This window comes from Lissotriton vulgaris, chromosome 9 (genome assembly GCF_964263255.1).
Source record: "Lissotriton vulgaris chromosome 9, aLisVul1.2, whole genome shotgun sequence".
NCBI classification, from domain to species: Eukaryota; Metazoa; Chordata; class Amphibia; order Caudata; family Salamandridae; genus Lissotriton; species Lissotriton vulgaris.
Genome location: NC_141697.1, coordinates 597,430,510 through 597,445,337, shown reverse-complemented (window position 1 = coordinate 597,445,337; position 14,828 = coordinate 597,430,510). Strand labels below are relative to the sequence as shown.

General features: G+C 49.6%; 1 protein-coding gene across 4 annotated transcripts in view; it reads right to left on the bottom strand.

The window, feature by feature from the left end:
• The window catches only part of DAAM1 (dishevelled associated activator of morphogenesis 1), a 679,460-nt gene that overhangs the window by 99,458 nt on the left and 565,174 nt on the right, over positions 1-14,828 (bottom strand). For all 4 annotated transcript variants that reach the window (XM_086938202.1, XM_086938204.1, XM_086938201.1 and 1 more), the window contains 2 exons: positions 13,471-13,555; positions 11,284-11,390 (listed from right to left, as the gene is read on the bottom strand). In XM_086938202.1, the coding sequence (XP_086794328.1) occupies positions 11,284-11,390; positions 13,471-13,555 (192 nt within the window). The remainder of the gene's footprint in view (positions 1-11,283; positions 11,391-13,470; positions 13,556-14,828) is intronic.

Genomic DNA, 14,828 nt, shown 5'->3' with positions numbered 1-14,828 from the left:
CCCAGGCGTCAGACTGGATCCGGAAACTTTTGCGTAGCAGTACCCTTGCGCGTCGGTAAGCGTCGTCTGCGGCTCCGCGTCCGTCGTCGGCGCCGTGATGACATCGTCGGAGTACTTAGACGCCACCTCCGCGTGCTGACGTCAGTTCTTAGGCACAGCTTTTCCGCGCCAGAAGCGCAGAGCCATGCCAAAAACCAACACTGGTGCCATGAAACTAGGGCCCTGAAAGGGGATGACCTTAACCCTAGATATCGGTTCGCAGAACGGGGAGGATGGGTGGGTCTGTAAGGAATCTATCACTAACTAATGTCTCTTACAGATATATCGTTACACAAGTAGTAACTTGTGCATCTGAAAGAGACACGTTAGTGATAGATTCCTTACCGTAGAATAAATACCCCAGCAATACCAACCCCGTGGGCAGTTGTGAAGTGGCTCAAAGGGAGCGCACATCAGAAACGTAAGAACCAGGTTCAAGTCCCACTGAGGCATCACGAAGGGAACAGGAGGGAACGTATGAGTGATGCCCTTCAGGAATCGATTAACGATAGGGGACTTGAACAAAGAAGGTTGATCAGGCAGCCTCAGAAAGGCTGAAAGAGCTGAGAGATAGCCCTTGACAGTGCCCAGAGCAGAGCCCTGCTGGGCAAGAGAGAGAAGAAAGAGGAGAACCTCAGAAAGGGGGGCATTAAGGGGATCCACAGCCTTTGCTGTGCACCATGCCACAAATCTATTCCACCTGCAGGCGTATACCGACTTTGTGGAGGGACGCCTGGCTGCCAGAATGATGTTACAGACTTCAGGAGGCAAGTCAAATGGCCTCAACTGTCGCCGCTCAATCTCCAAGCATGGAGATGGAGACTGGACAGGTTCGGGTGGAGGACCGTTCCCTGCTGCTGCGACAGAAGGTCCTCCTGAAGAGGCAGATGAACCGGGGGATCGACTGACATACTGAGTAGCTCGGGATACCAGTACGTTTGTGCCCAGTCCGGAGCCACAAGGATAACTTGTGCCCGGTCGCGCTTGATCTTCTTCAGCACTCTGGGCAGAAGTGGTATAGGCGGAAAGGCGTACAACAGACCGCAACTCCACTCGCGACGAAAAGCGTCTCCGAGCGAGTGCCGCCTTGGAAATTCCAACGCGCAGAACTGATGACATTGCGCGTTCTCTTCGGTGGCGAATAGATCTAACCAAGGCTCTCCCCACTGCTGAAAGAGACCTTGCGCCACGTCCGAGTTCAGACGCCATTCGTGATCCATCATGCACCGGCGGCTGAGTTTGTCCGCCCTGGCGTTCAGAGAACCTGCCAGGTGTTGAACCATCAGAGTCACGCCCTGATGTTCCAGCCATTGCCAGAGGCGCAGAGCCTCCTGGCAGAGGGTCCACGACCTCACCCTGCCCTGTTTGTTGCAGTACCACATGGCGGTGGTGTTGTCCGTGAACACCTGCACTACACTCCCTCGGACAGATGGGAGGAATGCCTTCAGTGCCAGACGAATCGCCCGCAGCTCCAAAAGGTTGATATGTAGCCTGGACTCCGCTGGAGACCAGAGGCCTCTGATCTCCGCCTCTCCCATGTGGCCTCCCCAGCCCTGGAGGGACGCATCCGTCACAACTACGTGCTCCGGTTGGGGAAGGGAGAGGGATCTGCCGTTGACCCAATCGCGGTCCGTGAGCCACCACTGCAGCTGTCTTGCAGTGCCCTCCGAGATCAGGACATGGTCGGACAGGTTGCCCTGATGCTGGGCCCACTGAAACTTCAGGTCCCACTGCAGAGCCCGCATCTGCCACCGTGCGTGATGCACCAGAAGGATGCAGGAGGCCATCAGCCCCAGAAGCCGCAGCGTCAACCTGACTGAAACCCGGGATAAAGGCCGGAAGATTGGAATCAGAGCCTGTATATCCCGAACCCGCCGTTCGGGCGGGTAAACCCGAAACTGCGCCGAGTCGAGAACCGCTCCGATGAAAAGGAGCTTCTGAGAGGTACACAGTTGCGACTTCGGCACATTGATGAAAAATCCCAGCTGGTGCAGGAGATCCGCCGTCGTCTGGAGGTGGCTGACGACTGTCTGGGGCGAGCCCGCCTTCAACAACCAGTCGTCGAGGTAGGGGAAGACTGAGTCCCCCAACGTGCGCAGATGAGCTGCGACCACCGCCATCACCTTCGTGAACACCCGTGGGGCGCTGGTAAGGCCGAAGGGGAGCACGGTAAACTGAAAGTGCTCGTGGCCTACCGTGAACCGCAGGTAACGCCGGTGGGCCGGCAGGACGGGGATGTGGAAATACGCGTCCTGCAAGTCCAACGCTACCATCCAGTCTCCTGGGTCTAGGGCAGCTAAGACCTGAGCCAGAGTCAGCATTTTGAACTTCTCCTTCCGGAGGAAGCCGTTGACGTTCCTCAGATCCAAGATAGGGCGTAGGCCCCCTTTGCCCTTCTTGGGTACCAGAAAGTAGTGGGAGTAGCAACCACGTCCTACTTCTGGCCCAGGAACGTGCTCGATGGCCCCCTTGGCCAAGAGGGACGGACCTTCCTCCTGCAGGAGCCGCAAGTGATCCCCCGATACGCGGTGGTGTTGCGGTGGCATGGCTTGAGGGGTCGTCTCGAAGGAGAGGGAGTAGCCCCTCCGGACGATCTGCAGCACCCACCTGTCCGAAGTGACAGTGCGCCAGTGAGAGTGGTGATGGCGAACCCTGCCTCCCACTGGCGTCACATGGGCCGAAAAGCACGGACTAGGAGGGTTTAGAGGTGGATGCTGCGGGGGAAGGTGTGGACTGACTCCGCCTGTTTCCCCAACCGCCTCCGCGGCGGTTTCCACGGCCGCCGCCGCGCTGGACGACAGTCTGCGGCGAGTGGCTGGCGGCACGTGTGGGGACGCCCCTTCCCTGGCCACGAAAGGAGCAAAAGGCACCCGTTTGCTGGCACGGGGCCGAGAGGCCCAAGGACTTGGCCGTAGCCCTGGAGTCCTTAAAGCGCTCAAGCACGTGGTCTGCCTTGTCGCCAAAGAGGCGACGGCCATCGAACGGCATGTCCAGCAGAGTGTTCTGGACATCTGCCGAAAAATTGGCGGATCTCAGCCAGGCGTGGCGTCTCACCGCCACTGTCGTAGCCATCGCTCTGCCTAGCGAGTCGGTGGTATCCAGCCCACACCTGATTGAATACTTGGCTGCATCTCGGCCCTCCACAAGGGCTTGGCCGAGTTTGGCCCGTACCTCCAACGGGCACTCTGGCAGCACTTCCGCCACCGTCTCCCACAGAGAGTGGATGTAACGGCCCAAGAGGCATGCGGTGTTGGAAGACCGCAGTCCCAAACTAAGGGAGGAGAATATCTTCTTACCATAATTCTCATACCTCTTGGATTCTCTGTCCGGCGGGGCTGTCGGGAATGCGGTCTGGGAATTAGAGGCCTGGATGACCAGACTCTCGGGGGTGGGGTAGGAGGACAAGAAACATGGGTCGCCCGCAGCCGGGCGGTGGCGTCTGGCCACGCTCCTATCTACGGGCGAACCTGTAGCGGGCCTGGACCAAGTGCCCAAAAGAACGTCGGTCAAGGCCTCATTAAAGGGCAGCAGAGGCTCAGCCGAGCAGGACTGCGGTTTAAGGACCTCTGTGAGGAGGTTAGTCCTCACGGCCGCGACGGGGAGCTCAAGGCCCAAGGGCTTGGCAGCCCTCGTCAACACCACACCATAGGTAGCCCCCTCCTCCGAAGCCACGGTAGGAGGAGAGACAAATCCAGTGTCCGGAGAGGTGTCCAGGCCACTGGCCTCCCCAAGGTCTCCTGCCCAGTCCGCATGAGACTGACACTCCTTGGTCAGAGGTTCCTCAGACCCCTCCCAATCCTCCTCATCACCCATCTCCTGAGATTCAGGGTTGTAGTTGAATGAGGTCGGTTCATAGAAGTAAAAATCTCCAAACGGCGTCGGGTACGGCGCCGATAGGCGCCGTCCCGACGTTGGAACCGAAGCAAAGGAGGTATCGGGGGCGGCGCCGTCCTCGGGCGGACTGACCGACGCCAGGGGGGTCGTAAGGTCCACCGGTGACTATCCAGAGCCCGAGGAAGGCCCAGCGGCGTCCCGGCGGTGGCGGGATCGTGGGGCCCTGCGGCGCCGGGCCCGAAGGCGACGGCGGCGTCGGGGCCGAAGCCCCCGGCCCGCTAGGGTCCCCCAAGACGGGTCCGCTGGGCCCGAAGGCGCCGCGGAGCCCGTCGGAGGAGAAAGGGACCTCATGGCCATGAGGAAGCGCTCAATCTCCTCCGGCGTCGCGTTCAGCCCAGGGACCGGAGGGTATGGGGCGGGACGCGACGCCCGCGACTCCAGAGGAACCGCGTGGGCGGTGTCACCCGAACCCCCGGCCGCATCGCGCGAGCGTCGGGGGGGAGTCAGAAGAGCGATGATGCCTCTTCGACTTCTTGTGTTTCTTACCTGACGACTTGGACCCGGAGGAGTGGTGCCGACTCCTGGAGCTGTGACGGCTCCGTCCCCGCGACCTGTCCCTCGACCTCCCGTGGGACCGGGATCTCACTCGGCGCGGGGCCGACTGCTGGAGTTCGAGCCGCCTGCGGGACCGCTCCCGCCTGGCTTTCCTCAAAAGGGCCCGACAGTCGGAGCAGGCCTCGTCGTCGTGGTCAACGCCTAGACACGTCAGGCACAGGCGGTGAGGATCCGTGACCGACATGGTGCGGTTGCAATCGTCACAATGCTTGAAACCAGGCATCCCTACGGCACCGATCGGAGTCGCAAGACTTCGAGAAGGATCAAAAATGATCTCAAAAAAGTTAGTCAAGAATTGACTGGGTTACTGCTTTTTCCAGATCTGCGCTGGCTGGCGCGTAAAAAAGAAGAACTGACGTCAGCACGCGGAGGCGGCGTCTAAGTACTCCGACGACGTCATCACGGCGCCCACGACGGACGCGGAGCCGCAGACGACGCCTACCGACGCGCAAGGGTACTGCTACGCAAAAGTTTCCGGATCCAGTCTGACGCCTGGGGATATTGTAAGCTAAGGAATCTATCACTAACGTGTCTCTTTCAGATACACTGTCTAGTGGGCTTAGAATGAGGAATTACCACTGGGACCAGAGAGGTAGCTGAAGCACTATTTAGAGGACTATGAATGAGGAATTGTCAACGGGACCAGAGTAGCATCCAGCATCTCTGTCTGGAAGACGTACTATGAGAAATTACCGATGGAACCAGAGAGAATTACCGGTGGGACGAGAGTAGCAGCTAGCGAACTGTATAGAGGACTTAGAATGAGCAATTACCACTGGGACCGGAGACACAGCTGCAGCACTGTCTAGAGGACTTAGAATGAGGAATTACTACTGTTATCAGAGAAGAAGCTAGCAGCACTGCCTAGAGGACTAAGAATGAGGAATTACCACTTTGACCAGAGACAGAGCTGAAGCAATGCATAGAGGACTTAGAATGAGAAATTACAGATGGGACCAGAGAAGCAGCTAGCAGCACTGTCTAAAGGCTTTAGAATGACAAATCACCACTGTGACCAGAGACACCGCTGCAGCACTTCCTGGAGGACTTAGAAAGAGGATTTACCAATGGGACCAGAGAAGCAGCACTGCCGAGATGACTGAGAATGAGGAATTAACACTGTGGCCAGAGTAGCAGCTAGCAGCACTGTCTGGTGGACTTAGAATGAGGAATTACCGATGGGACCAGTGAGGCAGCTAACAGCACTGCCTGCAGGTCTAAAAATGAGGAATTACCACTGGGACCAGAGAAGCAGCTGCAGCACTGTCTAGTGGGCTTAGAAGGAGGAATTACCACTAGGACCAGAGAGGTAGCTGAAGCACTATTTAGAGGACTATGAATGAGGAATTGTCGAGTAGCATCCAGCAGCTCTGTCTGGAAGTACAATGAGAAATTACCGACGGAACCAGAGTAGCAGCTAGCAGCACTGTCTGGAAGACTTAGAATCAGAAATTACTGGCAGGACCAGAGCAGCAGCTAGCAAAGTGTCTAGAGGACGTAGAATGAGGAATTACCACTGAGACCTGAGAAGTAGCTTGCAGCACTGTCTATAGGACTTTGAACGAGGAATTGCAAGTGGGACTCAAGAAACCGCTAGTAGCACTGCCCAGAGGACTTACAATGAGGAATTACTGATGGGACCAGAGTAACAGCTGGCAGCACTGTCTAGTGGACTTAGAATGAGGTATCACTGGAGTGCACAAACAGAAAGCAGAAACAATAAATTCACCCTGCTCCTAGTTAAAATATGTAAAATGCTACATCTGGAATAAGGGTATTGCATACACGCTAAACAAATCCAAAAATAAAGGAACATTATGAGAACAAAAACGTTATCTGCAACGAAAATAAACAGGACACAAACTGTGTCCACATATACAAAATGTGAAGAATAAAACGGGAAAAAAAGAATTTTATCTACAAAAAGTGCACGCTATACAAAATGTTAGTCAAAACAGTGGTATTAAAGTACTGTACATCGGCCACATCGTGCATAGGGACCAAAGAGGAACATTCTTTACAAGATGCTGGAGCCTGCACAAACATAAAATAGTGCAAAAACACAAACGTAAAAAGCCTTTAGAGAAAGAATACACATAATAGGTCAATACTCCAGGGGAGGAGCGATCCCTGAAAATGTGGGACAAATAAAAGCCATAAATCAAACAAAAGCATGCTTTTACAAACATCACACATTTGAACGAATTGCCAGTGAGGGGCGGTTTTAAAACCCAAATATCGAACACAGCATGCCTCGCAGCGCAAGCGCTGCCTAGGCTTGACCTAAAAAAGTAGAGGGTTTGGGGGGGAACTGGGGGACACTGTTTTAGAAATATTAACCCAGCAAGACAAGTGGTATAAGGGCCATGTATTGTTTTTGATAGTTATTGAAATTTTATTTAATTGACAACGTTCTTCTATCTTATAACAAGGCAACATATAAACAACTATAAACCAAATAATGAAAGAAGGAAAAAAAAACAGTAAATGGACATTTTGGGAATTAATAGTTTTTCGTTTTTTTACAGAATAAAAATGCTTCTTAATTGGAACAGAAAAAACAAAGTTAGAGCTATTGCCTTTGCTCATGACGTTATTTTTATTTATGTTTTTGTTTTTAAAACATAAATAAATGGCATTGTCATTTACAATGCCAATAGCTTAATCGCTCGCAAATGCGAGACCTATTGCATTTGCACCCACACAGAGCCACACATACAAAGCCACCCACACACACATACAGAGCCACCCACAGAGTCATCCACACAGAGCCACCCACACACACACAGCCACCCACACAGAGCCACCTACCAAAAAAGCTACACACACACAGAGCCACACACACACACACACACACAGAGCCACACACACACACACACACACAGAGCCACACACACACATAGCCTTACACACACACACACACAGAGCCACACACACACAGAGCTACACACACACAGAGCTACACACACACAGAGCCACACACATACAGAGCCACACACATACAGAGCCACACACACACACACACACAGCCACACATACAGTCACCCAGGTGGTACATACATGGCAAAAGGGACAGTCAGCTGCCAGTGCATGAGGTGTTACAATTTGTCCTTACTTTTGGAGAGAGCCGCTGGATAGTTTCCTTGCTCTAGAAAATTGACTTTTTAAAGACCAAGAACACCTGAGCCTCCATTGCATATTGTTTCAAATAGGTCATGTGGACAGGTGTAGAAATGATAAGCTAGAGAAGCAGAGATAGGAGTCATAGGGTCACCATGAGTTTCACCATGAGAGTACAGATGCGGAAAGCAAGCACAACCGGGGGGGCGGAAAGCAAGCACAACGAGGGGGGGGCGGAAAGCAAGCACAATGGGGGGCAGGAAAGCAAGCACAACTAGGGGGGGGGGGGGCAGGAAAGCAAGCACAACGAGGGGGCAGAAAGCAAGCACAACGAGGGGGGGGGCGGAAAGCAAGCACAACGAGGGGGGGGGGGCGGAAAGCAAGCACGACGAGGGGGGAGCCAGAAAGCAAGCACAACGAGCAAGCAGACGTCCCTTCAGCCCTGGTGATGAAAGGGTTTCTGCTGGTGCAATCCATCAACTGTTTACAAATGCAGGCTCATAGAGTGACCTCTGACCTACAGCAGGGGCGCGCTCTGCGCTCGCGGGCCAGACCTAGCTGTGAGCACCGCCCCCTCCATCTACTGCGGCCCTGGAAATACTTAATAAGATCAAAGCTTTCCCACCTGCTGCAGAACAAAGGCAAATGTTGTAACCGGGCATTCTGGGCTTTAAAAGACCTACAGCCAATTTACATTCCATGGTTTTAATGGGGGAACGATCAATCCATTTCCAACTGGGCTATATTATGTTTAATAAAACATCGAAACTGGCCGGGTTTTAGTTCTGGACTAAGGCTTGCATGTTGTACTTGAAAGGCAGCGGGCATCTTCTCCAAAACAGCAAATAAACAGGGGCTGGAGACGCACGGTCCTTGCTGTAACGAAGATGTGAGGCGGACACTTCCTGAGGCCTGGCCACGGTGTGCTGTACAACAACTCTGCACAAAAGGAAACCACACTACACTGGCCCATCTCCCGGCTGCCGATGCAACCCCGCGTGGCAATCTGAGCAAAAAAACTTTCCAAAGTCACCGAAAACAAAGGAAGCAAACATCATTCTCTAAATCGCGTTCGAGCACTTCGTACAAAAGGTGTTTAACCCCGGAGATACAATCAATTCAACATCTGCTCGATAACAATTTGGAGTTTAAGTGCAACATAACCAGAAACAAAAAACAGCCACGTGACTGGCCGGCCCCTACATTTTGCTTGAAGCAAACCAATACAAGTGTTTGATACTAAACCCAGCTCTAAGTATGCACAGTGACAAAAACAGGTTGCATATTCTTAGCAAGCCAACCCTCGCAGTCAGACAGGGCATCCGTTCAGTACTGTCCACTTCTGTGAACTGTCCAGGCATGCAAGGTGTGTGCAGTTCGTCTTCAATGGGAGTGGCATTGTCGACGAGACAGCCCATTAAATGAAACACTGAACGCTGGATGGAAGGGTGCCCGTGTTCACATACTGTAAACAATACAACAGCATCTCTCTCGGGTCCAGGCCCGGCCCGGAAGAGAGGCCTCTCACCACAAGTCCAGTAAGTATTCTGACGTGAAGACGCGGGGCTCGCGCGGCCGCACGGAGTTCCCCACAGCGCATGAGGCTGCCAGCCCCTCCAGTCAATAAACTGCTGCGAGTATTCCATCTGAAGCAGATGGAATAACAGGCGAGCCGGTCCCTGGACAGCCAAACAGGAAACTTCGGCCTCACGGACCGACTGCGCTCTAATTGTTCCCAGAAACCCATGCGCCTTATTTTTAGACAGGGCACACACTTCATCTTCTCGGCTCAACAGAAACGGCAACATGCCCTCTGCGTGCAAGACCAAGACGCACAGGTTTTCGATGCAACGCGCCCGTTATTTAGATGTCGAACATGAAACCGAGCACTATATTCTATTTACAACGTTGGAGTTGATTACAGTAGTAGTAAACACAAGCACTGAGAGCACATCATTATATCTTGCTCGCAGTTGCAAGACCGAAAAGAACACAATCAACAACCACTAACTTTAAGTTATTTTTCAAGTTCAAAAGAAAGCGCTGCATCGCGAGGGAGACTGCCAAGCGACCTTACCGTCTTGCCGTTGTAGTAATACATCAGCGAGTTGGTCCCCATCCCGGGCAAGGGGTAGGCACAATACATGTTGCAACCGTGGGCTGGTATAGTGCACCGCCTCTCACCAAGGAACACATCCACCCGCTCGGACAGAGCGGCTTCTCCTGTCCGCGGCAGCCACACATGCACCTACTCACAAAAAAAACAAGCACATACAACGAGGGGGCAGGAGAGCAAGCACAAACAACGAGGGGGCAGGAGCACTCACCGGAGGACTCAGCAGCTTTTCTACTTCTTCCGGCGGCGGTCGGGCAGAAATGGCTTCAGCAAAGCGCCGACATTTTTGGATTCGGGGGTGTGGTTTTCGTTCTCTCCTCTTCCCATTGGCTGGACTGTAAAATTCCAGCCAATGGGAAAAGGAGTGAAAGAAAACAAGAAAGAAGCGAAAAAACACGCCCCTGAATCTGAAAAAGACGGGGCTGGAACGAAGTGACGTCCCTGTCCTCCAATGGCTGGCCTCCGTTTAGGAAGCCAGCCAATGGAGAAGAGGGGCGGGTTCAAGCCCCACTCTAGAAAACATTAAATCTCGGAGCGAGACTGCGCAAGCGCAGCCTACGGTCCGAGATCTAATTACAAGGTCAATGGAATTTGTATTTCATTCCAGAGAGGTGTTTTTGCATGTAGTGGATGCAATATGTAAATGTTACCATTTAAATATGATATAGCAACATTTATTTATTTATGAGTTTATACCGCGCTTGAATCAACTCCCGGAGGAGCATCTCTGCGCCCAAAGCTAGTGAGAGACAAGAGAGAAAGAGTTAAGTCCTATTGAGGTGCTAAGCCTGGAACAAAAAGGTTTTCAGCTTTTCCTGAACATCAGATGGTCTGTGGACTGCCTAAGAAAGATAGGAAGTTTATTCCATAAGGTAGGACCAATGAAGGACAGGGCTCTTCCCCCTTGTCTTACCTTCTTTACTGTAGGCACTTGGAGAAGAACATTCCTGTATATAGTCTTCAACTTAACACTAGGGTAGTTAAATTATGAGAATGGCTTTGACATGTTTTCAAACCCACTCAAGAGGTAGGATTAAGCCTGGTCATGCCGTTCTCGCTGATTTTCAGTGCTGGGTGTAGGTCCTGCGCTATAAAATCAGCCAGAACGGCATCATACACCGCAAAAGAGGGCGCTGCTTCTTTTCTTGCCGGTCGAGTAGATTTTCTACCCTAGCGGCAGCTATCTCAACGCGAATGGAAGGTTTCTTAGTGCGAGGGGGCGCGACCATCCACAACCGCCAGCGTTGAGAAATCTCACCAGCAGTTGAATTTTCCTCGCTCACACATGTCATCTTGATATTGAGGAGCGCAAGCGGAGAAAAAAACTGCGCTCCGCAGATCGGAGGTTTCCGGAACTCTGCGTGCTCCGCAGAGTGCAGAAAACTCTGTTAACTCAGTGAACGGAATGGAGTTCACCGCCCAGGCCTAGGTAGGATACTCTTTGCGTGATTCTGAATGTCGAGCATCATTCATTCTAAACCTCGGACAGAAATTAATGTTCCATGCTCATACATTGTGCTTAGGTTTCTATACATTTTTAATACAATTTTCATCATTACCTGCTCATCTCGAAAAGGAATCTATCAGCTTTGGCCATTCGGTCTAGTTCATGCTTATGCTCTTCCAACAAATCAATGTCACTTTTTTCTGGAACAAATTTCAGAAGCTAAAACGAGACAAGTAACATCAGGTTAACATACACTAGTCTATATTCTTTAAAAGCACATTTTGATGGGACTGTGTTGGAGCAATGGGAATTGGTCCTGTACTAAAATTCAATTACCTTTAGATGCACAGGAATAATTAAAATATCCATCAGCGAATGTTCAATTTAAATATCCAAAACAAGAGACTCGGGCCAGCTCCTGCTATGTGTACTATCACAATGATGCATGCAGGAGGTACACAATGGTTCTCTGCGCATCAGTGGAGGCAGTGTGGTTTTTGCCACCCCTGTGCACTTGACTTTCAGAGAAGCCTCATCAGTGCATGAAGAGTGAGTGTGGGGCAGGGATGGAGATAAGGTATTTCGGGTCTTTTAACAAAAAAATACCACAGCCATGCTGGGGATCCCAGGCTGGTGAGGGATGGAGCCTGAAGCTCCAAGTGGGCTGTAAGCAATCAGATAATGCTTTGTCCTCCACCTTGGATACCCGTGCCATGTCTGTAATTAAGGCTTTTATCATTAATGGCTGTGTAGAAAGATGGAACGCTGCCAGCATGGCAAATAAGTATAGAAGATAGCAAGGGTCACTGGTATTGTGGTTCTTACTGCAGGAGGATGGAAGGAAGATGCATTAGTCTTTATCTCAAGCTGTCAAGCAGATATCCCCCCATGGCTTCCTGGAACCACCAGGGATGTTTTTACAGCAAGGAAATACTAGGCTGCAAAATACCACTTTTGCTAGGCTAGAGCTTCAAAAATCTTCACATTAGCTCCATACGATGAGAGTGCAAGAGCTCTAACAGTCCTTACATGTGGTCATGGAAAGTGCAGAGAATTGCCTGAGTAGTTCAGAAATCACTGCGCCAGACTAAACCAAATTAAAAAAACATTAAGATTCGGAAATGGGCAATACGGGAAGAAGAGTGTATAACAGACGGGCAAAAGGTAGTTGAAGATGAGGTGCATAACGAAAATTGAGAGGTGGTGTGGGCAAAGAGTGCTCACTTAATTTTATTATTTACCTGGTTTTGATATTGCAGACTTGCCCTTAGTTGCTCATTGGGCTTAGAAGTGACAGGGAAAAAGAAGCTGTAGCTAAGGGTTGAGCCTCGGGTGGGTGAAGTATACAAGCTAATTAAGAGGCAGAGTTGTACATCTCAACTGACAATTATTCACCCTGGCTATGATTTCTCATAGGTGAAGACAATCTCCTCTTCAATTCTACAGTTGTAAAAAGAACCAAAGAGGCACCTTTTTTTCTGATGTGGAAGGCTGACATGTACAATGGGCACCAGAACAGTACTAGAACCCACTTAGCTCTGCAGTGAGTGAGCGCAAGAAATCCTTCAGGCATTATTCTGGGTCAAGAGAAAAAACAACTTGGAAGGTAAAAAAAAAAGGTTAGGATTTAGGTTTTTCTTACAAGAACAGAAAATGATAATGATCTTTGTGTACCAGTTGCATGCATTTCTTGAGTATTCACCATAACGTTTTTGTTACAATGCCAGTAAACACAAATCTCAATCACGTATTTTTAGAACTGGGCAGATGATCAAAGAATAAAAAAACATTTGAAAACATTGTAAAGGAACACTTCATTTACACCTCCACTCTTGAGTGCATTCTTGTGAGACAGAGAAGTAGTAAACAAAGAAAATGAAGGAGGTTTGCAATTACAGGTACATCACCTAAAAAATCCCAAATTATTTTTGCTTGCTTTTTCTTTCAATCGGTAGCAGCATTAAGTGGAGGATGTATAGAGATGAGTCACACAGCTATTCTGATGTCACATTTTCTTGAATGTCAGTAGGGCTTTATGCTATGGATTCAGTAAATTAATATAAAACTGTCTCAGGTATATAAATTGCCTTGTAATTTATGAACAGCAATATCCAAAGGTTTGGATTGTTGGTTTGCTTTATTGATAGTTTCATTTGCAGTGAAAGTGGAAACACAGAATTCTATCTATGAGCCATCTAAATTGCTCTTCCTTAATCCTCAATCCAACAAACATGCTTCTTCCTCTGAAAAATATTACAATGTTCTACATGATTCACCAGCGAGGGAATGTACACCTCACCTGTTCAAGCATGTCCTTCGGAAGGTCCTCTTGTTCATCCATTGTTAAGATTGCACGTTTAATCTCGTCATTGGACAATTTGAGTCTGGAATGAAAATATAAATTCACGTATTACTTGAGAAGAAAGTATATCCATGTCCTATATTAATAATCCCCATTTCCACTGCCTGTGATGTTTGGCAATAACAAAAGAAGGTTGTTAATTGAACAAACATCGAACCTGGAAGCCTTATGTGCAAACATTGAATCTATTCAATGGCTTAAGAATACGTGGAGCAGCGCTTAACCCCTTGCATGCTTCGGACGGCCCCCGGCCGTCCAACGTCACGGTGGGCGTGTGCGGAGGGCGGCCCGCCCGAATCCCGCCCACTATTTAATTTGCCCGCATAGCGCGAAAATGTGTACACCATACAAGGGGCTAATGGAAATCTCCCTAAGACAATGAAATGCTGCACAGGTCTCCATGAGACCGTAACTTGTTAGACAGGAAGACTGAAAGTGGACAGCTTTGCATTCTCCAACAATCACTGACACGGTCATTTTGTTTTGAGCTTAGAGGTGGATGAAGGCTGGGGGAGGCTTTGAGGTAGTAAAGACGGCTGTAGGTCAGAGGTTGTAGTGGTGAAAGGCAGAGGTGATATCAATGAGTTGTGTTAAGGGTGTAGCTTCAGACATTATCCATAAGTGAACACCATTCATGTGTATCAAGCACCAGAGGTTAATTCCACTGCATTTTCAAAGTTTAAACTATTCATACATGAATATTAACCTGAAATAATAAATGTTTCATACTTAGAATGCAACTTTAAATTAATAAATACCATTTAGTATGATTCAATGGAATGGAAGTAAGGTTAACAATAGGGTAAGCCACATTGATTTTGTAGAGGACTATATTAGAGGTCCGCTCCATAACATGAAAGGTCCTTCACATACTGATTTACATAGGTAAAGAAATTAAAAATCTCTCTCACACACACAAGCGTGCACACTTTGTCAAGTCATACAAAACAGAAGATCCTTATATAATGTGCTACATTTTTATTTATTAATAATAGATTGGTTGAAATAGCTCAATGACACCATTTTGAACTTTGTTCATTGTATAATCAAAAGTGCAAAGGTTTTGAGCACAATACAACAGTATGCACTACGTACATTAGTGATAGACTTACTGTTAAAGAAAAAAGCTCAGAATTCATTATATAGCACAACTCAGTCTCCATTAGATGGATTAGCTAAAACGATTGCCAACAGTAACATTTACACAACAATGATGGCTGCTAGACTCAGAGACTAAAGACGCACTTTGAGAACATTAAACAAAGTGTATATAAAACACCTAGGCAGTGGAAATC